General features: G+C 38.2%; 2 protein-coding genes across 16 annotated transcripts in view; one reads left to right on the forward strand and one right to left on the reverse strand.

The window, feature by feature from the left end:
• NSUN6 (NOP2/Sun RNA methyltransferase 6) overlaps nt 1–3,586 on the forward strand; it is a 57,516-nt gene extending 53,930 nt beyond the window's left edge. For 2 of the 3 annotated variants that reach the window (XM_077897030.1, XM_077897029.1), the window contains exons 10-11: nt 1,378–1,503; nt 2,968–3,586. In XM_077897030.1, coding sequence (XP_077753156.1) covers nt 1,378–1,503; nt 2,968–3,180 — 339 coding nt within the window. In that variant the 3' untranslated portion in view covers nt 3,181–3,586. The remainder of the gene's footprint in view (nt 1–1,377; nt 1,504–2,967) is intronic. The other variant, XM_077897031.1, reaches the window with a different exon arrangement.
• A 2,383-nt stretch (nt 3,587–5,969) lies between these two features.
• CACNB2 (calcium voltage-gated channel auxiliary subunit beta 2) overlaps nt 5,970–24,447 on the reverse strand; it is a 374,487-nt gene continuing 356,009 nt past the window's right edge. For all 13 annotated transcript variants that reach the window (XM_077897016.1, XM_077897018.1, XM_077897015.1 and 10 more), the window contains 5 exons: nt 23,019–23,128; nt 13,186–13,337; nt 11,466–11,561; nt 10,247–10,432; nt 5,970–9,359 (listed from right to left, as the gene is read on the reverse strand). In XM_077897016.1, coding sequence (XP_077753142.1) covers nt 8,871–9,359; nt 10,247–10,432; nt 11,466–11,561; nt 13,186–13,337; nt 23,019–23,128 — 1,033 coding nt within the window. In that variant the 3' untranslated portion in view covers nt 5,970–8,870. The remainder of the gene's footprint in view (nt 9,360–10,246; nt 10,433–11,465; nt 11,562–13,185; nt 13,338–23,018; nt 23,129–24,447) is intronic.

A 24,447-nucleotide genomic window follows, 5' to 3' on the forward strand; every position in this document is an offset into this window, starting at 1 on the left:
AAGAGGTGTTGATTGAGAACGTGGACTTTATAATCAGACACATCTTGTTTAGAGCTGTGCTTCTTCCACATAAGTGACTTTAGGTACATTGATTTCCATATATGAGAACTGGGGATTACAAATCTATCTAATAGGTTCACCTCATTGGAGGTGATGTTTTTAAACATCTGGGAGTTTGAAAAAATAAACTTGTAGTTCTTTGGGAAAAAATTCATTTTCTTATAATACCTATTCCCTGATTCACTTATTTATTGGACATATATTCATTGAGCACCTAACCACAATGTAATATATACTATTGTGAGTGCTATCGATATAGTAGTGAAAAAATAAGAATCCCTGCCTAATTCATGGAGTGTCTAATTGAGGAAAATAAGCAAACAGATGAGTAAGCTATTAAGTATAGTCACAGAACCATAATCCTATGGAGCAAACTAAAGGGAGGGTGGGAGTATTGAATATGAATAGTGCAGTGTTACCTACAATGGTCAGGTGCTAGAAGGGTGACATATACACAAAGATAAGAAGATTATGAAGAAGCAGTACAGAGAATTAGAAGAGTTTCCAAGCTTGTGCCCTGATCCTGAGGTGGCAGTGTGCCCTGTGTGTTCTGGAACAGCAGAGGCCAGTGTTGCTAAGCAGAGCAAGTGAGGTGTGTGAGGTGAGGTCAGAAGGCAGCCAGAGGCCTGCTCTGTGTAAGGTCTGGAAAGCCACTGTAAGGACTTGGGTTTTGATTCTGTGTGATAAGTCAGGACATTTGAAGGAGTTTGAGCAGCGAAGGGACAAGTTTTAAAAACACCGCTTCGGCAGCTGGAGAAGTTGTAGGAGAGCAGACAAGGAAGCTGGCGGACTGAGGCAGTGTCTGTTGCAGTCATCTGGACCAAACAAAGACAGTGGGGCTCAGACCAGAATGATAACTGTGGAAGTAGCCAAATTCTTGGGATATTTTAAAGGTAGAGCCAATGGATTTTGCTAATGGATGAGTGTGAGAGAAGAGCATGCAAGATAATACCAGGTTTGGGGCCTGAAAACAGCACGTCTCTAATAGGTCTCAGAGGGAAGATAGTTGTTCAGTTTGGGACCTGGTGAATTTGATAGTAGACATATGGAAAAGATAAGTGAATATATGAGCATAGAGTTCAGAAAGGAATATGACTTAAAAATTGTACATGTGTGAGTTCTGGGCACAAAAAGTAGTATCTAAAGTATTAAAACTGAATGATTATATTTAGGAAAGTCTTGGTTGAAGTGAACTATAATGGCTCTAAGTGAAATGCACCTAGTCTAGAACACTCTAATTAAGGAATCTTTTAGATCTGAAATCCTGCAAAATGTTTATTTGGCCTTGTGGTATACAGTCTGATCATGTTTCTTTAGGCAGTTCAACTGCTGAAGCCGGGGGGCGTGCTGGTTTATAGCACATGCACGATCACGCTGGCAGAAAATGAAGAACAGGTTGCATGGGCCCTCAGAACATTTCCTTGCCTTCAGCTTCAGCCCCAGGTCAGAATAATTTCAGTTTTCTCTGTGTAATCTGACAAATTACAACAACTTGATGGTGGTGAGAAACACAAGGGTGTTACATGAAGAAATGTCTAGCAAAACTACTGAAACAAATCCTGCAATAAACAAGAATGCTTCTCTAATGAGATCAATTTTAGTCAGCCTGTAGACAATTTCCACATCCTAACCAAAGTTTTCCCTGTCTTCATTCCTTGCCATTGTGTTCAAATGCCACAGAGCTCATCTGTGCTTGTATTACCTGCTTCTTTCACTTGTGGCTCTTGTTTACCGTTACTCAGAACTTTTTTTTTTTTCCTAGAAAGTTGTTTCTTCTCTTCCCCTCCTTGTCCTAGATTTTGTTGGTATGGAATGTGCGGTGCATTTTTTCCTCAAGGCTGGAGTATCAGCAGACTAGCCAAGGGGAGAAAATGGTTCAGGTTTATTGTTGCTTTATGGTTTCTGACATTAAAATATGTAACATTTAAAAAGCTTTCTTAGCTTTTATTTCACCCGTTTTGGTTTTTATCAAAACCATATTAGGACAGTATTTTTAACCCATGCTGTTTGAGGTTAAGTTTAAATCTGCAATAATGCTCACATCTAATTAGATGCATTGAACATCTAACTTCAGTACCCACCTATACAGAATTCTAGTGAGTAATTGGAATATATGAATAAAAAGCAACCCAGAGATGGTTTCTAGTCTCAGAAATTAAGGTAATTGCGTTATATAGAGGAAAGGAAGTCTTCAGAATTCACTTGAATTTTATCATGTGTGTGTGGAGTTATGCATATACACTCAATACATGCATATATCCTCAATATATACCTAGAAAAGATGGAAATTTCCCCCCAATGGGTTAATAGGCAATAGGTTTTTAATAATACCAAAACAGTAAACATAACATTTGTGCAGTAGTGACTTCGCTTAGGATTATGGATCTTGTGCAGTCGTTCACACATCAATTCCTTATGATTCTCATATTCCAAATGAGTTGACACAGCCTTGTTCTAGTACATTCAAAAACAGCAGTAGAAGACTTTTATCATCCAGTTGGTGTGGGTCAGAGAAAGGCACTTCAAGTTACCTAAGGAACTCCTGTCAGCTTTGGGTAATGTAAGAAAGCTGAATCTTCATATATTACTGTTACTGATGATGTCCCACTTACTGAGTGGCCTCTAGATGCCAGGCAGGATACTACCTTTAGTTTTATAGATAAGGAAACAGGTAAAGTTCCTCATTTAAGATCCACAGTTAAAATGTGGCAAAACTGTGGCACCTCATGAATTCATGAGGTGACCTTCCAGTGCTGCCAGGAAACCGCATGAACATTGCAGGGACAGCATTTGTCTGTTTCTGGAATTGGTGGTACTTACTCCTCAGGTTTGTCTTTTCACTTAAATTGTACACGGGCACACTTACCAGTTACAGGATGTTCGTGGTTTCTTGTTTTCTCCAAACAGGACCCACAGATTGGAGGAGAAGGAATGATGGGTGCTGGCCTTTCATTTGAACAGCTGAAACAGCTGCAGCGGTTTGATCCATCCGTTGTGCCATCATGGGACACCGACATTGATTCTCTCAGAGATGCCAGAATAGAAGACATGATTGGGCTGGCAAATAAGGATTGTATAGGGTTTTTTATTGCAAAATTCATAAAATGCAAAAGCACATAGGAGGATCTCCTTAGAAATCAAAATGCCAAACATTCTCTGTATAGTTTTCTTTTTTTTTTTTTTCCACCCCCAAAAAAAGGGTCAGGCTGGGTGATTGATGGCATAGTTGCTAAGGAAACAGAAAAGGCTGCCAGTGGTTGTACCAGGGATCAATGATCAAGAGACTACTTCATGGAGGATATAGCAGTTGGGGGTGGTATGAGATTATACTTTGTGTTTTTTAAATAATTTTTTTCTTAAGGATTTAGCATAGTATAAAGAAAAGGAGATGCCTACAGATATTTGGAGCATATTTTCATTTGGGGTTGTGTGTTTTAATGTGTAAAGAATACAAGTCCTTTTTAATGGTAAAATTTGTGATTGTGACAAAAGGAATAAAATGAGCAATATTTAATTTGGTAAAAAATGTTCTTTGTTCTTGAGTTCCTTCAAGAGTTCCCTAAGAATTCAGGGCATGGCAACTCACATTTTTCATGTGCCTATAACTGAGCTGGGCATTTTATCAGTTTTTCTGTTGACTATTTGATTAAGTCCGTTTTTAAAAAATTTGAGAGGCAGAGGGCATGAGTAGGAGGGGGAGAGGGAAAGGGAGGGGGAGAAACAATCTCCAGCAGACTCCGTGCTGAGTGCAGAGCCCAATGTAGGGCTCAATCTCATGACCCTGAGTTCACGACCAAAGCCGAAACCAAGAGTTGGACACTTAACCAACTGAGCCACCCAGGTGCCCCTAAATCAACTTTCAAAGGAAGACTGCATCTCTCCTAAATGGTAGTGTGCCTTTACCACGTTTACCTTTTTTTCATGCTTTTAAACTAAAACCTAAACTATTTTCTTTATAACATTAAAATTATGAGGATATTCCACAATTTGGGTACCTTTTATCATCCATTGGAACACCTGTTCTACAAGTTAATGTGATATGACTGGGAGACAGAACAAAACCAGCTTCTGGTAGCTGGGAACTGGCTTGGCACTTAGAACTACACCTTGTTCTACTCTTGAACATAAATTCACAGAACACCAACATCAGACAAAGCAACTATGAGTATGGTAGATCAAGGCAAAAAAGGCAACTTCTTAATCAGATCTGGAATCAGACAAAAACACGAACATCCCCTTAACTGCAAAAGTGACTAAATACCCCATTGTTCGTGGCCAATAGGTGACTGCTTTTATTAAAAATTAATTATAACTTAGGCTTGCTTCATCCTACTGCTTTTTAGATAATATATATTGAAATATTCAATACTCAACCCAGTTTAAAGCCTGTCTCATATAGTGTTAAATATTTAAACATTATAACTGCCATTTGAATCACCCCAGAGTTTCTCAGCCTCAGGCACTTAAGGTGGACAGTTGGGAACAATTGCCTAATAGTTTTTTTTCCCCCTCCTAGGTTTCTGTTAGGAATTTCTCCTAAGTATTGTGTCCATCAGATTGCAAGGTCTCTTGCATCAGGTAAGATCTTTAGCAGGCCTCTTCTTTGAAGAAGCCTTTCTTGAACATCCTTCTCTGAGGTTGACTTAGGCATTTCTGTCTTTCCATATACCCCTAGCACCCACTTCTGCCACTGTCACGGCCCTTAACACACTCTTAGTTCAATAGGCATGTTCCTTACTCCTCCCCCTCCTCCCAGGCTCAGGAAAGTCTTGGGGGCAGGAACCCTGTCACTGCTTTAGAGCAGATCATCAATACATGCCTATTGAATGAGGAACAAGATATTTTAAGCTCTAACATCAGATTCAGCTGTGTGACTGACTTCTTTATATCCCTCATTCTGCCTTTTATCCAGCAGATGTCATTGGACTAAAGAGAAGCACTGTTTACCTGTGTCATCCGTTTCTAGGGCTCAGCACATTTCTCCAGACTTTATGTTTTAAAAAATCCATGTCTTCTCATGCTGTCTGCCAAGCCTTACGTGCTCAGCTGGGATGAAAATCGTAGACAGGGAGACCAGCAGTAGATGTGTAAACTGTTGATTAATGCTGACAAATATCAAATACAAGCAATGCAGTCAAAACAAAAGAAAAATATTTGCATACTAAAAACAGGACAAAGAACATTGTTAAAAATGTTGGCTTTGACATAGACCTTTTCAGTGTTTTCTTTCCTTCAAAAAATAGGGCAAATTGGAAAATAAACACATTCAATTTTAAGGGACCCAAATTTAAGAAAAAGTAAAATGAAGAGGGAAAAAATCTGGGAAAGGTGGAGGAAAATATATTCTCTCAACATATTTGGGGTTAACATACATATTTCTGTGAAACAAAAAAAAAACTTTTAACACTGAGTAAAAACCACATTTTACTTTAAATAATAAAGTGAAATACAAATATAGCCAGAATTGAATAATTGGAATCCTCTAATTCATCATCTACCTAGCTATCTTCCCTAACTGTGTGACTCTTGACATATTCCTAGGATGAAATTATCCACGACTAGGCAGCACTGTATCACTGCTCTGAGTGAAGGGGCGATAAGGGTGAGGATTTAAATTTGTCATCAAGATAGATCTTCATTTTAAAAGTGAAGGAAGAATAAAAAAAATCTGAATCAAGAATTGCCACACAGGTAGACTTAAAGAGGACTCTGCTGTGCTCCTATTTTAAAAGATCTCTACCTCCGGTAAGCTGTCATTTTACCAGTTTAATTTTACTCACGAAAGTAACATCAGTGATTAGCTTTGCCCTTAGGAAAGATCCTCCACAGTGGGAGGTGGTGTTGGAAATCTGACATAGGCTCAACTATGAGAAACATTCCTAAAATTGCAATTAATACTACTACTAATAAACAGTGCAGAAAGCCAGCTCTTTATTTGTTTTATATGAATGAATTTAAACCAGATTTGTTGAACAGTTCAGTGTCGCTGACAGTGAATGTTTAACAGGAATGCACAGCAGACCATGTTAAAAATGTGGCATTGTCCCAAAGTACAATATGACTAAGACATCCTACATTTAGCAGCACCTTTTTGTAACAGTAACTTAAATGAGCAGGAGAGAAAGAGCATAGGAAAAACTGAAATGGGGTTGACAATAAAACACAGAACTATCAAAAACATTTCCATTTCCAGCATTTTCTAGGTTGACTACAAAGATCATGATTCTACAACTGAGTAGGTTAAGGTTAAGCCTTTGCTGAGTGAAAAGACTAATTTTACATTCCACAAGTCAGTAAAATCTCCCATTGCCCTTGGGATTATTTCTGCATTTACAAATTGAGTACACACATTTACACATATGCCTGCTATACAGTTTTCACATATAGATGCTCATGTCAAATCCTGCAATATAGTTCTTTGAGGAATACTCTGATTTGGACTAGTATGTTTCACAGTAAAGTGAAAAATTAAGAATCCAGGTATGAAGTTTTAAAACTGGAATCTGTTAGCATGACTCTTTGAAAGGGATAAGTGGTAGCAGCAAGTAAGATAAATACCAGTTATACTTCAAGAGTTCTAAATATCCCAAAGTCATTAAACGGGATGAAAGTTTCAGAAATATTTTATACAAGTAACTACCTGGAATATGGTTTCCCAATGATATGAATAGTTTACATAAAAAATGTATATATTATGACTACCATTTTTATATTCAATAAATAAATTTGTCAACAGTTCAGAGCTAATTAACAAAAAGATTAATTCTGAGGAAAATGTTTCTTACATTGAAAGGGTTTTATCAGGTAATATAACTCATTTTTAAAACTGAGTTTTGTTGAAGGGGAAGGGAAATAAGGAGTTCAACGTGAAACAACTTCACTTAGAAAGGTCCCAGAATATTTGGCAAGAACCTGGAATAATCAAAGAAGCAAAACAAAAATAGATTAACTTATTTAACAAAATAATCATTTCATAATGTACAGTCGGAAGTTAGGCAATTATAGATAGGCATTTTTCAGGGCCAAGCTCTAGGTGCTAGGTACCTGCACACCTAATACTGTCTTACCTGTCCAGGCATAACTGGACAAAAGTGTACACAGAAACGACACAGAAGGTTTCAGCCTTAGCGTGACAACCACACTGTGAGCTGCTTACAGCGCTATATCATTGAGGCATGGAGAATAGGATCTTCTGGGTTCCCCTTCAGAGTCGATGTCTAATGGAGGAAGATATTCTTAACGTTTTGTTCACTTCAAGTCACCTCATTTTGCCCTGATTACTTCTGAAGAGCAGAAACTTTGGTTATAAGAAGCACTTCTAGGTTTTGACGGACAGCGAAACTGTTGGGAGTTGGTGGCAGGGAAGGAATGAAGGGGAAATTTCAGGGAGATAAACAACAGGAACGATAGGCAAGGGTAGAAAAGGAGGTGGGGGGAGTTAGAAAAATTTATTTTCCCACGAAATAATTCTACAAGCTGTGTAAACATTTCTTACTAAAACAAATACTCAAACACACAAAGATTGTACATTTCCAGTGAAACACTCACAGTTAAAAGTTGCTTGTATTTTTACTCTCTAGGAGCAAGAACAAGGAGCCAGCAGATAAATGCTTTCCTAGTCACCTTTGGCAGCAAGCTTCCTCACAATACCTGACTGCTCAATGGATTCTCAAAGCAACACGTAGCACAATTAAATACAAAACCATGTGGGTAGAATTCTAGGTATTAGTCTTGAGTCTTCAGCACTCAGCTCCAACCCAGTCACTCGTGCACACTCTTACACACTCTTACACACAGACACACTTGCACACAGAGGTCCGGCTCATATACTCCAGTGCAGTGACATAAGACACTAGCTACTAATAAGAATGTGTTTGTCACAATCAGTGTGAACTGCATGGATTAGAACAACCTTTGGAGTTTGGTTATATTTACCATAATTTATGGTCAAAATTATAAACTTACAAGGATGGTAAAACATTCAGAAATCAAACCTTTTCAAGTCAGGCAATCACATATTTACAGTATGTACAGACTTTCTACTAGAATGGGGAAAGGTGTCTAGACAATATTACAAATTTCCTGAAGGTGGGCATTTCTAGTCCCTGTAATTCATAAAGCAAATCTGCTGACTTGGCATTAAGACTCTAAAATAGTGTGATCCAACTGATATATATATATGTATATATATATATTATATATATAATCATAAGAAGGTGTTTGCAGAAATAACATTTACAAACTATACAGTACACAGTACTAGTACATAGAAAATAGATTCTAACTTTATGATCCCCTTTGTGTAAGGCAAGACTGAATCTGTCCCCAAATTTAGTCAGCCAGAGGTACAAGCAAGAAACAGTGGTCCATGGATAAATGAATATGCAAATTAGGTGCCTACATATTAAAAATCTGGAGAATCAAGAAATTCCACTTTTTATCTGGGCCAATTGTGGCTTGCTGGATACATCAACTACAGTTTTGAAAACATCAACTATGTTTCTTAAAATACTAATGCCACCTGGATGGCAACAGATTTTGTTCAAGTGGCAGCTATCCCAAACAGTTTTTGAAAAGTCCAGTATACAACCGGAGGACTGCAGCCATACCAGGCGAATTTATATAGCACTTACAAAAGAAAAAAAAGTATATTAATACTCTATCATGCTATTGCTATTCAAGCAACAGCAATACAAAGTGTACAAGACAGATCACATATGACTGCAACGTAGACCCCAAAGATGGAGTCTGAGGGTGGTGGTATACAAGACTTAAAAAAAAAAAAGAAAAGAAACACAAAAGGGCAAAAGTCACTGGCGGATATAAACATCCCTGTTCCATTCCCCAGCCTCGTTCCGCTTTTTGGAGATGCCTTCCCCATCCTTGTCACAATAGCGATCCTTGGATTTATGCCGGCTGCGTTGTTTGTTGCACTCGTTGTGGTCCTGCTCTCGATCCAGGTCCCTGGACCGGTGCCGAGACTCCCTGTGTCTGTGCTCACTGCTCCCGTGGGGCTCATCTCTGTGGTTATGGTCACGGTGGGGGGCATAGTGGTCCACGTGTTCGTGGGAGTAATCTTCCTTCGGCTCCACATAGGCAGAGTCTCGACTCTCCTGGGTCTCTGAGTCAAACGTCTCCTGCCTGGAGAGGCCTCGACTCGTCCCACTGCGATGGCCGTGGTGCTGGGCAGAGGAGGAACGGTGCTGGGTTTTCTTGACGGGTTCCGGACAGGCTTCTTCTTCAGCTTGGGACACAGACCGGGCAGGAGCAGAGCGCTCAGTCCTCTGATCTTGAGAACCCTGGTGGGGAAGGGAGCAAGCACAGGCATCAGCCAAGGTCAGATGTCGCAAAAACAGGTCCGTCCATTCATGTTGATGCCCTTGTGCGTTTCTAAAATGAATCTAACCTAGCTCAGTTACTTCTTTTGTTAACATTGGGTGGCATTTACAAGGTTTGTACTATAACATATGAGACTTTGATTTGTAAGTGCCTACAATAGTGTACAGAGTAACTTTTTGTTCCCCCTTGATGACTAAATGAGGGGGGGCATCATTTTATATCTTCTCCTGGGGCTCAGATACAGAGGTCCCTAAGATTTCTCAACACACAAGTGTACATTTCACTACCTCTACTTGTATACAAGTGGGAAGATTAAAATTGCTTAAGATGTTGGCTTTGGCTTAAGGATTAAGGAGAAGAAATAACATGCCACATGCTTACATACCACTCAGCATGAGGAAAGTACTGTCTTATGACAATCTTCTGTATCAAATGAATAATGCAGCAGCCCTATGAGACAGGTTGCCATTTGTCTTCCTGAGGCAAGGGGCAGGTAAGGAGCTTCTCCAACCTGACCCACTCACTAAGAGGTAGAGTGGATTTGGACCAAGGCAGTCTGATTCCATGGTTGTGCTGCTGGCAATGTAGAAAAAGCTAGCCTTGTCCTACAGAACATGTAGCTAGGGATTTTTAAACTTTATATATGTTTGAGTATATTGTTGACATAGTTCTTATGGGTACACAACTCACACTAAAGATAGTAAATGACTCAATGTTTGTCTCAGTGTGGATGGAGCTGCTCTACTGGAACACACGCTGTGCTGGGTAACTGGGCTTGGATCCCAGCCACGTGACCTAAGGCAGCCTAGTTTCTAGAGCATTTTCTTACGAAAAGAGTCCCTCTTACCTGTGAATTAGAGGCTTGAGTGGGGCTACTGGGCAGAGTTGAAGTGGCTAAAGTACGGCTAAGGAGAGGGTTGGGGAGATGGCTGCTGGGAGGGTGGGTAGCCTTCCAGTAGGCCTCCAGATAGTCGGCAAGGTGCTCACAAGCATCCTCGAGCTGGTTCTCGTCCAGGATCACATCAAACAGCTCCTGCACAGGCAAATATTTCAGATGATACACTTCTAGCAGTCCAGCATTGAGTGAGTGGCACACACACTCAAAGGGAAGTGGCTCATGAGCTGCACCACTTTATATTTGCTTGTGTGTACCTGCTTTCTCCTTTACAAACTGGCTGAAATGTCCTGTTGAGTCAGATTGTGTCTGTACAGCTACCTCCTCAGATTCTCATTCACAACCCTAGATGCTTAACCAATAGCAATGACCAGAAAGTGAAAGGTGTAAGGATAGTTGGTTAGGACATGATAGAAAAGAGAGGTAAAAAAATAAAATAAAAATATAATCTGAACAGTATAGGAAGAGGTCTGGTTTTGACCTCGAGATTATGAAAAACTTCATTTTGGAAATTTTGTCCTACTCTTACTTTAGGCAAGAGTAGGACATGAAATTTGGCAGAAGAAAGCTGAAACCACTGATGATTTGACAGGGCCCAAACTTCAAAATATTCCAGACAATAAAAAATATAATCATAATTCTAGCTTCTGATATACCTGCATGTCAAAACAAAACAAAAACCTAGAGGTGATCTCTCGTCCCGAAGCATGATATTTAGAGAAGGGATTAGGAAAAGGAAGGTGTTTAGGTGCCAGAAGCCATGTAACTAATTTATTTGAGGCTATGTAAAAACACATTTCTAAACAATTTCTCAGTCATTAAGAGCTGGCAACTTGCTCTCTATTATTAGAAGTGAATAATAAGTCCCAAACAGATCCATTTTTTAAACCAAATTTTTAAAATCACGTTCCACTTAGGATACTAATTAGATATTAACAAAGTGAGGTCACCACTGAATGCATTGTAGCTTTTTGTAAGCCATCATCTAGACAAGTGCTCATGGGAGGAAGTAGGGACAGTTCACTTCTTAAAAATGAAGACCATGGCTAAATGGAGATAATTTTCTCCCCTGACACTGTTTACCTGTCTGGTTTTTGTTTGCTTGCTTTCTAAATATAGAAATCTTTCTGAGGTCTTCAAGTGGATTATACTGTATATAGAGATAACTTACTGGAGGACACTGAGCCAGTTTATCAGCTGCTACCATCTGGACATTGAGGTGTTTAGCTTGAGATTTCCCTCGAGATTTTATTAACCTTTGTAAAACCTGTGAAAGATAAGATTTAACAGAAGAGTATCTGCACTCAGGTAAAGAACAAGTTTTGTTATTTACTCTAGGGCCTTTTTACATATAACGCATATGGTTTATAATCTATAAAATGTGTAAGCTTATCTGCAAAATTAACATGTTAACAAATTATCAGTTGCAAGTTTTAAAAAATGCTTTAAAAAAGATAACTGGCATAGAGCTTATTATTTGAGTCTTATCTTTATTCAAAGAAACTTCTTGTCTCATGAGTGCTTTACGTTGAAAAAACCTGAGAACCCCAAGAGCTTTTATGTGAAGTACAGTGTTTACCACAGTAGAAACTACAACTGAAATAGTTTTAAAACACTCATTTAAAAATGAAGCCTGTTACATTTTAGCAAATTATTTTTGTAAAAAATATCCACATTTTTTGCAAATTTCTCTAACAAACATACTTGGCTTCATAGAAGAAAACCAAGTCTCCTAGCTACATTTACTTTTAACCTGCTACAGCATACTGTTTTGGCTGAAATAATGTGTAAAAGTCAGAATCAGGTAATTCAGCAAAGGAGGAATATTTAGTAGCCCTTTCAGATAATTGTGGCTATACTGTTCTTTGGTATTACATGAAACTCAACAAATGGTCATTTCTTAAAGACTAGTTGCCATGTGAAAGCTGAAACCCTATCAATGAACTTTTCTTACTGTTAAATTTGAATGGATCTTTAACTGTACATGATTTGTAACTTCATTCCTTGATCATTTGGAAAATAATGGTTCACCTGAAGTAAATGCTTCAGGTCTTCCCAATGTTGACACATTTCTTATACAATATTAAAACATATTTGCTGTTACCACTGATCTTATCAGAAAACTCTATCTTTTGAGAAGCTGCTAATAAACTCTTAGATGGATAAAAGTTTTATGAAATTTTAATTTTTGTGTGAAAGTTTGAGTTTTATTACTGATGACAAGTGGGAAAATACCTGCCAAATAACTAAATCTCAATAAACCTAGTAGGTCAGTTGTTCCTTCAAATAAAAATGGTGTTCTGTGAAAAAATGAGGCTACTTCAGTTTATAACTTGAATAATCACTGTATGTCCTCATGATAACTGGTAAAAATAAGGGCTTCACCTATTAAGTGTACTTTGTTTCATTACACAGAATACTGAAAATACTGAAAGAATCTTTAAGAGTCAAAATTTAGTACCATTAATAAATTTTACTACTTTGTCAGGACATGCTTCAGTGAAACTGGGTGATGGTTGTTTTTTTTTTTTCAACTGTGAGCATTGTCTGGTACTACATTCTTGATTCATGGACACCAGCAGTTTTACCCACCAGTGCTTTTGCACCCTCAGGGCAAATGTCAAAACAGTGAAAAAGCAGGACAAGTCTTAGTGTTATGGAAATAATTTTGACCTCAGGGACTCACAAGAAGTTTCTCAGAACCTTCCCCTGGGAAACCATGGACTACATTTTGAGAATCGCTGTTCTAAGCCATGAAACTAATTATCACACTTTGCCTGCATGTCTCATCAAACTCTATGATGGATAAAAATGTAGCTTGTGTAACTGTAAAGCAGAACATAATCATTGTGAAGTTCGATTAGAGAGCAAACAGTAACAACCCTACTTACCTTAGGAGAAGAAATCTTTACATATACTATAATAGGGGCCAAAGAAGTTTTACTGAGTTGAGCTGGATGATTAATAGTATCCGCATCAAGGACTACCAGTTGCAGTGTTCTTGCAAGTTCAAAAATCCTTTCAATTTCACTCTGAACTTCCGCTGTAAAAGGTTAAGCAGAATTTGATTACTTAAGGTAATTTCAGACCAAACTGAAATAAAGTAAAACGGTACACTGTTTCAACAGGAAGGGAAGTAGGGCAGCCTACAGGTAAATGTTTACAGGCAATCGAGGTGATAAAGGTATGCCTTGGAAAGAGCTGTTTCTCCACAGAACCTTTAGAATTGAGGGAATTCTTCTTTCAAACAGCTATAAAATTTGCTTCCAGTATAACTCTGTCTCTTTGTGCTATAAAACTTCCCTCTGAAATCATTTTGTAAAAATGTTAGAAAATAGAAACTTAAGGATATCTTTAACATGTCTGTTTCTGACCACATTACCATAGCAACTATCACTCATTTATTTTCACTCCATCACCTTAATCTGTGTTTATACTGTCACCTATTAGTGTGCTTTCTGGATATGATAATCTAAATATGTTATCAGCAAGCTGAAATCCAACATAAAATGGAAGAAACATTAATAGTATCTATAACAAACCTGTCCAAAAACACACTTCTCATAGTTTCTGCCAACAGACGAATGGTCCTGCAGTATTCATATTTTAAAAGGGTAGTTATCCATTAGAGGCAGCACTACTGAAATCCATATCTTTCTGTAAGATTTATAGAAAACTTACTAAAAATATCCTTGAACACCAAGAAAATTCCAGCCTCTCTATTCTGTGACCTCTCTAAAACCTAAAACAGGACTGTCCATTAGAATGTTCTGTGATGATGGAAATAGTCTGTATCAGTGTCGTCCAGTATGAGAGCTGCTAGGCACAGGTGGCTGTTGAGCACTTGAAATGTCATTAGTGTGTGAATGAGAAGCTCAATTTTTAAACGTAAATAAAAGTTAAATAGCCAGAAGCTACTGTACCTAGGCAGCACAGATCTATAAGGGCCTAACATTAGCTTGAAGTGTCCTCTACAGTCATGAAGGGCAGATTCTATAAGACTCCTAGACCTACAGAATACCTTTTAATTCCTATTACGCATTTAGATCCCTGCAGAAGATGGCTGAAGATCATTTCAACTAGTATTTTATTGCAGAAAAGACAAGTCACTAATCCTGTGCCTCATAATACGTTATGACTAGAGTCCTTTTATTTACCTTGATGTCTTTAAAATCTGGGCTAAAACCATTTGCGATACTAGCTTTAAAACACTATTTGGTTACATGCTGCTCGTGGCAGTCTTGCAGAAAGAAAAACCAAAAACAAGTTGGTTAAGCTTTTGGGTCTACTGTTTTACAAGAAACAAAGAATAGACAATTACATAAACTACACCAGTATAAGGCAGTTAGAAAACTTCAGACTACAGAAACCCTATGGATAAGTGACCCAGTCTCTTCAAGCAAAAAAATTATAAGGGCAAAAAAAAAAAAAAAAAAAAAGACTTTTGTCAAACTACAGATTAAGAAACTTACAGACCTATGAACCAATCCACTATGGACGTTGTATCCTCATTAAAGCAAATGTTAATTTATATATACTTATAATACATAAGTAAAATGTATATCTAAAAATATATATGACAACTGGGATATGATATATGGCTGAATAGAAATCTAATGATACTAGGGATTTACTGTTAAGATATGATAATGGCATTGTGGTTTAAATAGAGTCCCTAATTTTCAGAAATACATATTGAAATATTTGCAGATAAAGCCATATGATGTCTGGGATTTGCTTCAAAATAATCCAGAGACAGCTGGGGGAGAAAAGGGAAGACTGGAAATGAAACAAGACTGGCCAGAATGTTGAAAGTGGGTGATGAATACCTGAGGTTACTCATACTTTTTACTTCTCTATATGTTTAAATTTCTTTTAATAAGAGTTTTTAAAATAAAAATGGTATATTTTGACTTTTTTATAATGGTGTTCTAAAATCTTGCTAATATTGTTTAAATTGTTATTCCAATTCTATAACCTTGCTGCGGCTTTGTGTTCTACTAATGTTTTCATGCCCACTGACCCCCAACAATCAAGTTCCAATCTAAATATTATTGTAGGCATTATGAAATTTGATCAGCCCACAGCTAACATCATACTCAACAGTAAGGCTGAAAGCTTTTTCTCGAAGATTAGAAATGAAATAAGGATGTTCACTCTTGCCACTTTTATTCAACGTATTATTAGAAGTCCTAGCCAGGCCAATTAGGCAAAAAACAAAAGGCATCCAAATTGGAAAGGAAGAAGTAAAACCATCACTATTTGCAGATGACATATTGTAAACCCTGAAGACCTCCCCCAAAACTGTTAGAATAAATCAGTAAAGTTGCAGGACACAAAATCAGTATACAAAAATATGTTGTGTTTCTTCTACAAACTAAACTATCAGAATATGAGTAAGAAACCATCCCATTTACAACTGTGTCAAAAAGAACATACCTAGGATTAAATGTAACCAAGGAGATGAAACACTGAAAACAAGACAATAATGAAAGAAATGAACTATCATACAAATAAATGGAGAGATATTCCGTGTTAATGGGCTTGAAAAATATTGTTAAAATGTCCCTACTACCCAAAGCAATCTACAGATTCAGTGCAATCCCTGTCAAAATTCAAGTGGCTTTTTCTTAGAACAATCCTAATATTTGTATGGAACTACAAAAGACCCTGACAAGCCAACTCACTCTTGAGAGAGAAGCACAAAGCTGGAGGCATCACACTTCCTGATTTCAACTATATTACAATACTAGAGTAAAACTGTCTGGTATTGGCATAAAAACAGACACATAAATCAGTGGAACAGAAGAGAGAGCCTAGAAATAAACCCATGCATAAGTGGTCAATTTATGACCAAGGAGCCAAGAACACACATTGGGGAAAGTACAGTCTCTTTAATAAATGGTATTGGGAAAACTGGACAGCCACATGCAAAAGAATGAAATGGAACCACTATCTTATACCATATACAAAAAGCAACCCCAAATGGATTAAAGACAAATAAAAAACCTAACACCATAAAACTTGTAGAAAAAAACATAGGTGATAAACTTCTTGACATCAGTTTTGTTGAATTTTTTTTTTTTTTGGATTTGGCATCAAAAGCAAACACAACTAAAACCAAAATCAACAAATGAGACTATGTTAAACTAAAAAGCTTCTGCACAGTAAAAGAAGCTATCAACAAAATGAAAAGGCAGCCTATTGAATAGGAGAAAATATTTGCAAATCACATGTCTGATAAGGGGCTAATATTAAAAATATAGAACTTATACAACCAAATAGCAAGAAAATAGTCTGATTTTTTTTTTTTTTTAATGGGCAGAAGGTCTGAATAGGCATTTTTCCTGGCACCAAAATGGCTTGGGGCAGAAATAGGCTTCATCACTTCATAGAGTTATGTGATCCTTGGGTAGCATGCTTAACCTCTTGGAGCCTAAATATTTTTTTCTGGAAAATGAGAATGGGAATTAAATGAACCAACTTGCAAATCATCTATTACAATGTCTGTCCCATAGTAAATAATACATGTCAAGTACACTTGACATTGAGCTACATGGATTTGAAATGTGGGGTTGCCTTATACACAGATGTTTTCAGTAAGTACAGTACCATGCTGTCAATGTATTTCCTCTTAGGATTTTCTTAACTTTTTTTTTCTCCAGCTTACTTTATTCTCAGAAAATTTATATTTTGTATTAGAATACAAATATGTGCTAATCAACTGTTCATGTTATCTATAAGGCTTATGGTCAGCAGTAGGCTATTAGTAGTTAAGTTTGGGGGGAGTCAAAAGTTACACCTGGATTTTTAACATGGGGATTGGTGCCTCTCACCCCCATCATTTAGGGATCAAATGTATTGCTTTGTACCTACCTCTATGGACAGTTTGCCCACTGAATTTTTTTTTTAGGTTTTATTTATTCATGAGAGACACAGAGAGAGACAGAGACATAGGCAGAGGGAGAAGCACGCTCCTTGTGCAGAGCCCAAAGTGGGACCCAATCCCAGGACCCTGGGATCACGACCTGAGCCAAAGGCAGATACTCAACCACTGAGCCACCCAGGTGCCCCCTTCCCCTACAGAATTTCAATGATAGGACTGAAAATGTTTCCAATAGGCAGTGAACTGATAGAACAATACATAATTAGCCCTATTTCTTCCCTCAGTACAGTGCCTGGTACAAGTTGGCACTCAAATTCTGTTGAAAGAATGAGTCAACTAAATAATGAATACGACTACCAAAATATATTTAGACAAAGTGAACCACTCCCTTTGGGTAGAGAAAGATTGCTATAGCTGGGCCATCAGTGCAGTGTGGTGTAACAAAGAGTGTGCTAATTTCTCAAGACAGCTACACTGGTAATAGGTCAAAAGGAGGAAAGAAATTAGATTCAAAAGATCAACTAGTCACATAAATTTCAGGTTCATTTGCAAGGCTAATTTTATAGCCTTCTATCATCAGCCCTTCGTTCTCCATTCTTCCTAAGAGAAGGCAGATGGTCAAGTAAATGCAATCAGCATCACTGCCAGATGGCACTGTTCAATGGAAAAAAATCTGGACTGCTGGTCAAGACCCTCAGTGTCTAGTCTTCATTTTATATCTTAGTATAAAGCTTAACTACATACAGAACCATTCATTTCCTGTTGTTTTCAGATTCTTCCCTACACGGTGCTGAGCTTGAACAAGGTTGGGAGTCGTTCTGGCAGACAGTAGAATCACCTGGCGGGCCTGTTAAAACAGACTGTAGGGCCCCACCCACCTCTAGAATTTCTGATTCAGTAGGTCAGGACAGGGCCTAAGAACTGTCATTCCTAACTAACGCCCCGTGATGCTGACACTGCAGATTTGGAGACCACACTTCAGGAACCACTGAACTGAATGCTTTTCTCAGGTCTGTCATCCCAGTTCTAAAGTCCCTGGTGCTATAAATAGAAGATAAAAATGATGAACTCTGCTTTAGTTGAAACTTTTACTGAGATAATTATAAATTCACATGCAGTTGTAAGAAAAATACAGAGATCCCTTGTACCATCTACCCAGTTTTTCCCAGTGGAAAGAAACATCTTGCAAAACTACAATGTGATTATCACAACCAGAATATAAATATGATCCAACAATCCTATTATGTTTCTCTGGTTTTCTTGTACTCTCTGTATGTATATTTAGATGTATAGAATTTCATCCTATGTGTTGGTTTATGTAACCAGCACTAGAGTTAAGAGAACAGTTCCATCACAAGGAATAAGTGACTAAATAAATGATCGAAGCTAGCTCTTCAGTTGGATTAACACTATTTACCAGGTTGTAAACATTGTTAGCTAACCACCTGTGTTGCCACTATACAAAGTAAATGCCTTTCCTCATTCCCTGCATGCTGTCAGTTGTAACTGTTTCTACCTGCACAGCTAAATCTACCTTTGCTTCCTTAACTCATATTTGCCCAGTATTTTCCCACCTTCAGCACATAGTTTTTACAGTCGTATGGTCCTTTTTAAGCACTACACTCACATTCCTGTGTACAAGTGTGCACAAAGATGTACCATATTCCCTAAATTGATTTGCCTCTTGGAAGATGCTTGGGGTCAAACCAAACCACAGATTTGGAGACCACACTTCAGGAATGTATTATTTTTAAAAATAAATCTGGCCTTGGAATTGGCAAATAACTGGGTAACCCACACCCATCACTACTTACATTCAAGTAGTATTTTTATTTCTAAGAGTGTAATGTTCTTCATTTGCATTCCCTAAGTTTGAATAGCTAATGTAGATATCTTAAACTGTGATGCTTGAGCAGTATTACAACGGAGAAAAAAGGTTAGAACTTGTACGAGTCTTATGAGTACAAATAAAGCCATCTGTCCATGCAGAGGAGTCCTGTACCACCCCCAAAACAGTATAAAAGATGTACTTAAAGCTTCAAATTTTTCAGGGTTTTCTTGTCCTTCATATCATACACATCAGTGTAATGAACTCCAAAGGCAATATAACTATACTTTTGTTTATGTAACAAAAGTTTTCTAAAAACATGTGCATAAAGCAAATTTTTTACCTATCAAATTATATCTTCATTGTACTGGATCTTTCACCCTTTTCTAACAGAAATAATTGCTGAAATTCATCTCATCTATAGATTTGAGGTAGATCTTCTCAAATTTAACCTCTACTAAATACAGAATAATCTTAAGGCATAGCATATACTCATATACTTACATCCTTGGAGTGTTAAAGTATCAATTCTGTACTGTTATATACATGTTTCCTATATAACAGAGTCCACACAGCACACATGACTTGTTATTTATCGTGTTGTACTGGCACAAAAGGGGTATCACCTGACCATCCTGCCTGTTATAATGACCTATTTCCCAGTGCTACCATAAAAAATAAAAATCCTCATACAGAGGAACCTACCCCTGTGTTTCTCTGGGAACAAAGACTCAGTATTTGCTACCTCAGTGTTCATGGAGACTTTATAGCACATAACTACTGAATATCCAAAAGTGACTGCATACTAAGCCCTGCCCTCTGTGCTAGGTTCCAGATCTGTATGTACAGGTGATGCCCTGCTGGGTATCTGGATGCTACATAACACTGCAAATTCAACATGTGCCCACATGCCGCCACCATCTTCCTTATCCCTCTAACCAGTCCACTCCCTCCAGATCCTCATCCTAAAATCCCTTCTCCCCAGAATGACACCACCAATGGCCCAGTTCCTGGAGCAAAAACCTGAGATCATGCTGGAGTTGGCTTTTCTGTGTTCCACAGATTGCCAATACCTGACTCTCGTATCTCTGGATTCCTTTCATTCTACTCATTACCTGTGTTACTGTCTTATTGCAATCCTCTCTTAATCTCTAACTTGAGTGATGACAACAGCCTTTGAAATGACCTCCTTGTCCAATTCTTGCCCCATCTCCACCCTGCTGCTACAGGGAGGGATTCTTCTAAAGGCACCAATTTTATTAGTGTCTGCCCAGAGTAGATTATTTCTGCCCGAACCTGCTTCAACAGAATCTGAATTTTTTCCTGACTTGGCTCTAGCTCCTTTCCACTCTCTTCTCCACAATGCTGTAAGTGATCCTTCTAAACCACAAGTCACACTGTGTCACATTGTCTGCCTTCCTGTACCTTTCTACCATAATAAAAGTATTATACTATCAGGCACAGTCTCTCTAATCTCCTGTCTCCCCCTTCTAGTCATTTCATATCTGTTATGCTGGCTTCCTCACTATCCCTGAAACATATCACACATACTCCTGCCACAGGGCCTTTGCATCTTCAGCTCTCTCTGCCCAAAACAGTCTTCACAGGTAGCTATAAGGCTAAAGAATTTACAGCAAATCACTCTGCTAAAATATCACTTCCTCAAAGAGGGTCCTGTCTTCCCCATGTAAAATCACATACTTTTCTCAGTTTACTCTCTACCCTTTGGCCTGCTTTTTCTTCCTAGACTCTTCAACCACTGAGTGCTACATCTCTTAGCTTCTGTCCATGTGTTCCCTATGAAACAAAAACTCTATGAGAGTGAGGACTTGGTCTCCTTTACTTCTGTGTCCCAGCACTTGTGATAATCCCTAGCACATGGTTGGGACTCAAGTATTTGTTAAGTGGGTGAATAAATGCCTAAAATTTATACATAGTTCTATAATGCCTTGGGATAAGCTCCAAATTCCTTAATATCCCTCCGCTGCTTCTCTGGTGTCTTCTCCTTTCACCCTCTGTTCTAAACCATACACTCACAGCTAAGGTGAAACCTACGTTTTCCAGAAGCCTCTTGTTACTCTTGGTTTTAAGTCCTAATCACCCTCTCCACCTCTTTCCCTTTTGTCTTGCCTAAACCCTATTGTGCTTTCCATTAGCTCCTAGGAAAAGCCTTTCTCAGTGGCCTACACCGTCCTGCAGCATTAGCTCTCTGGCAACCAGTTCAATGCAGGCCCACTGTGCTCACCACTTTATATTTCAATGGGCTGTTAACTTCTTTGCCTTGCTGTTACACCAAGTTCCTTGAGGGCAATGCCTTCATCTAATTCATCTTTTTATTGCCAGGCTTAACATGACACTTGGGGTCTAGTATATGTCCAATAAAGTATATGAAGTGAAACAGTCATTTAAAAATAACATACAGTTGGTAGTTACAAATAGCCCTGCCAATCTAAACAAATCTGTTATGCCACTGATGTACCTTACAAGTCTAAACACAACTGACACTGTCAATGAGGTGAATCAATGAAAGAGCATTTTGTGACAATCTCTGTGAACATCAAAACTATACAGAAGAGTCACAGATGATAAGAATATGAAAAGAAATTACTGTAAGCAAAACGTATCATCACATTTTTCCTCTAAAGTATTTCTAAAGCTGTATTACTCAAGTGTAGTCAGTGAGGGTTTGTTAGGTGAGGAACAAAACTGAGTTTTAGAAGATCTTCTACAAAGATAACAGATAAAGTTTATTTTTAATAGTTTCTCTTTGATTTATGTAATATGCTCCAGAATAAACTAAAAACTTCTATGTTTTTAAGGGTGCCTGGATGGCTCAGTTAGTTAAGCATCTGCCTTCAGCTCAGTCATGATCTCAGGGTTCTGAGATCAAGCCCTGCCTCAGGCTCCCTGCTCAGTGGGGAGTCTGCTTCTCCCTCTCCCTGCAGCGCCCCTGCTTTCTCTCCCTCTCTATGTAAAATAAATAAAATCTTAAAAGAAAAACATATGAACAGGAAAAAATGAAGATCAAAGATCTCGAACAACTCTCAGAAAATTATAACAAACCTAACAACCCAGTGAGTTACCATGTAAGAGTGAATAACCTAAAATTCCAAGCACATGCCACAGAGAAGAAACAGTTGCCAAAGGATCTCATTTGAATACATTAATAAACAGTATCGCAACAGGACCCTGTAAACGTGTTAACTAAAGTCTCTATCCTGGGGCACCTGGGTGGCTCAGTTGTTTATGTGTCTGCCTTCAGCTCAGATCATGATCCCAGGGTCTTGGAATCAAGCCCCATGTCGGGCTCTCTGCTCAGTGGGAGCCTCCTGCTTCTCCCTGTCCCTCTGCCTTCTGCTCCCTCTGCTTGTGTTCTTTCTGTGTCAAATAAATAAAATCTTTATATACTGTATTTGCAAATAAAAATATTGGTATCAATTAAAAATGGCCAGGAATTGATTTCATTTATCTCAACACTCCCCCACACCCCCCTTATACATATAATCCTGAATATGACACATATAATCATTGATATAATTCAGTTACTGAGAGTCTTTGGATGATAGCCACCCTTGATGGAGAACATACTATGTTTAATCCTTACAATAATTCTACAGGGTAGTTAATATCTATTTTGTTTTTACTTAAATGAGGAAACTAGGCATTAAAAAGGTCAGTGAGCTTGCTCATGGTAACACCAATAGAAAGCCAAGAGTTTTTAGATACAGCAAAGCTCACAGTAGTGGAAAAAACAAACACACAGAAAAACCAAAACCAAAACCAAAACATTAATGCTGACAGCCAGTGGAATATTTAACTCAAAACTATCATAACAAATCTTTCCATAGCATGAAATCACTAAGACTGTAGCACTAGCCACTGGCAACATGGGTCTATTTCTTCTCTGCTTTATGACACATGGAATTGTCATCTAGTTAGATCTTCTCATTGGCAGCCTCGGGAGAGAAATGTTTAAATAGCCTAAACCCACCAGCATAGCACAGACTTACCTAAGCTCGACCTCGTGTTGGATCTTTCTATTATCGCGTGCTTGCTGGGATTGTTTAACACTGAGCGCTTGGCGAGTGAGATGTCAGCCGTGACCCTTGTGATGGATATCCTGGTGGCGGAAAAGTAACAGAAGACCCTGAGGTTATTAGTGGAATACAAGGGGACAGAAGTACATTCCCAAACTCACCTAAGTATGAAATACATAGTGAATGGTATTTTCAAATGAAAAGATGTTAGGGCACTTAATCATTCATTTTTGCTTATCTCACACCTTAGCTGACATTTATCAGTGCTTACTAAGTACTAAGCATTTTAGCTGGATTATCTCACTAAATCATCCTGCAAAACTCTAGCAGAGAGGTTTCTTATAATCCTACTTTTGCTGATGAAGAAATGAGCCAAAGCAGGTTAGTTACCCAAGGCTATATATTTTTAAACAGTGGAGCTGGGGTTTGAACCCAGACTCCCAAAAACTTGTATTTTTAGCCCCTGCACTCTCACACCTCCCAAAGTGTGGTGCTGTGAAAAGCACCAAGAATAAGTAAAAACAAGACAAACATGGTCTTCCTTCAGAGAGCTAAGAGTCTAGTTAGTGGAAGAGATGGGAATGAATCAGTAAAGTAATTTTCAAATTGTCTCTCCCCACCCCCATTTTCCAGTATATTTACTGAAAAAATCCTCCTAGAAGTGGAGCCACACAGTTCAAAGCCCTGTTGTTCAAGGGACACCTGTATGTGAAGTTGAAAGCTAAGAGATTATTATATCCATGAAACTATAACAAATTTCTGTTTCGAAACTCAGAATGAGTTTTTGTAAAATAAAAATGACAGAAAGAAAAATTCAAAAGAAGAGAGCTGGAATATTAAGAAAATCTAAAGGGTAAAACAAACAAGGGTAATCTAATTTATTTTTATTTTTATTTTTTATTTATGATAGTCATACAGAGAGAGAGAGAGAGAGAGAGAGAGAGGCAGAGACATAGGCAGAGGGAGAAGCAGGCCCCATGCAGGGAGCCTGACGTGGGATTCGATCCCGGGTCTCCAGGATCGCGCCCTGGGCCAAAGGCAGGGGCCAAACCGCTGCGCCACCCAGGGATCCCCAAACAAGGGTAATCTAAAGGGTTAAAAAAAGGAAAAAAAAAAGGCACAGAGAGAAAAATTATACAAATGAGAGAACCACCCAGGAGGCTCACCTTCTATAGAACAAGAACTCAACGAAAAAAAAAAAAAAAGCCAGAATTAAGAGTCTTGATTTTCCAAGGTTCAGCACAGAGGTTGAGAGTTCTATTATCGGGACATAGTCTTATAAATTTCGTGACATGGGGGACAAAGGAAAAAAGGTCCTACACTAAAGATCAGAAATGGAAGTGTTCTGTGCTTCTCAACAATGGAAGCCAGAAGATAATGGGGCAGAAAGCTCTCAAAAAAA

Source organism: Canis aureus, chromosome 5 (genome assembly GCF_053574225.1).
Source record: "Canis aureus isolate CA01 chromosome 5, VMU_Caureus_v.1.0, whole genome shotgun sequence".
NCBI classification, from domain to species: Eukaryota; Metazoa; Chordata; class Mammalia; order Carnivora; family Canidae; genus Canis; species Canis aureus.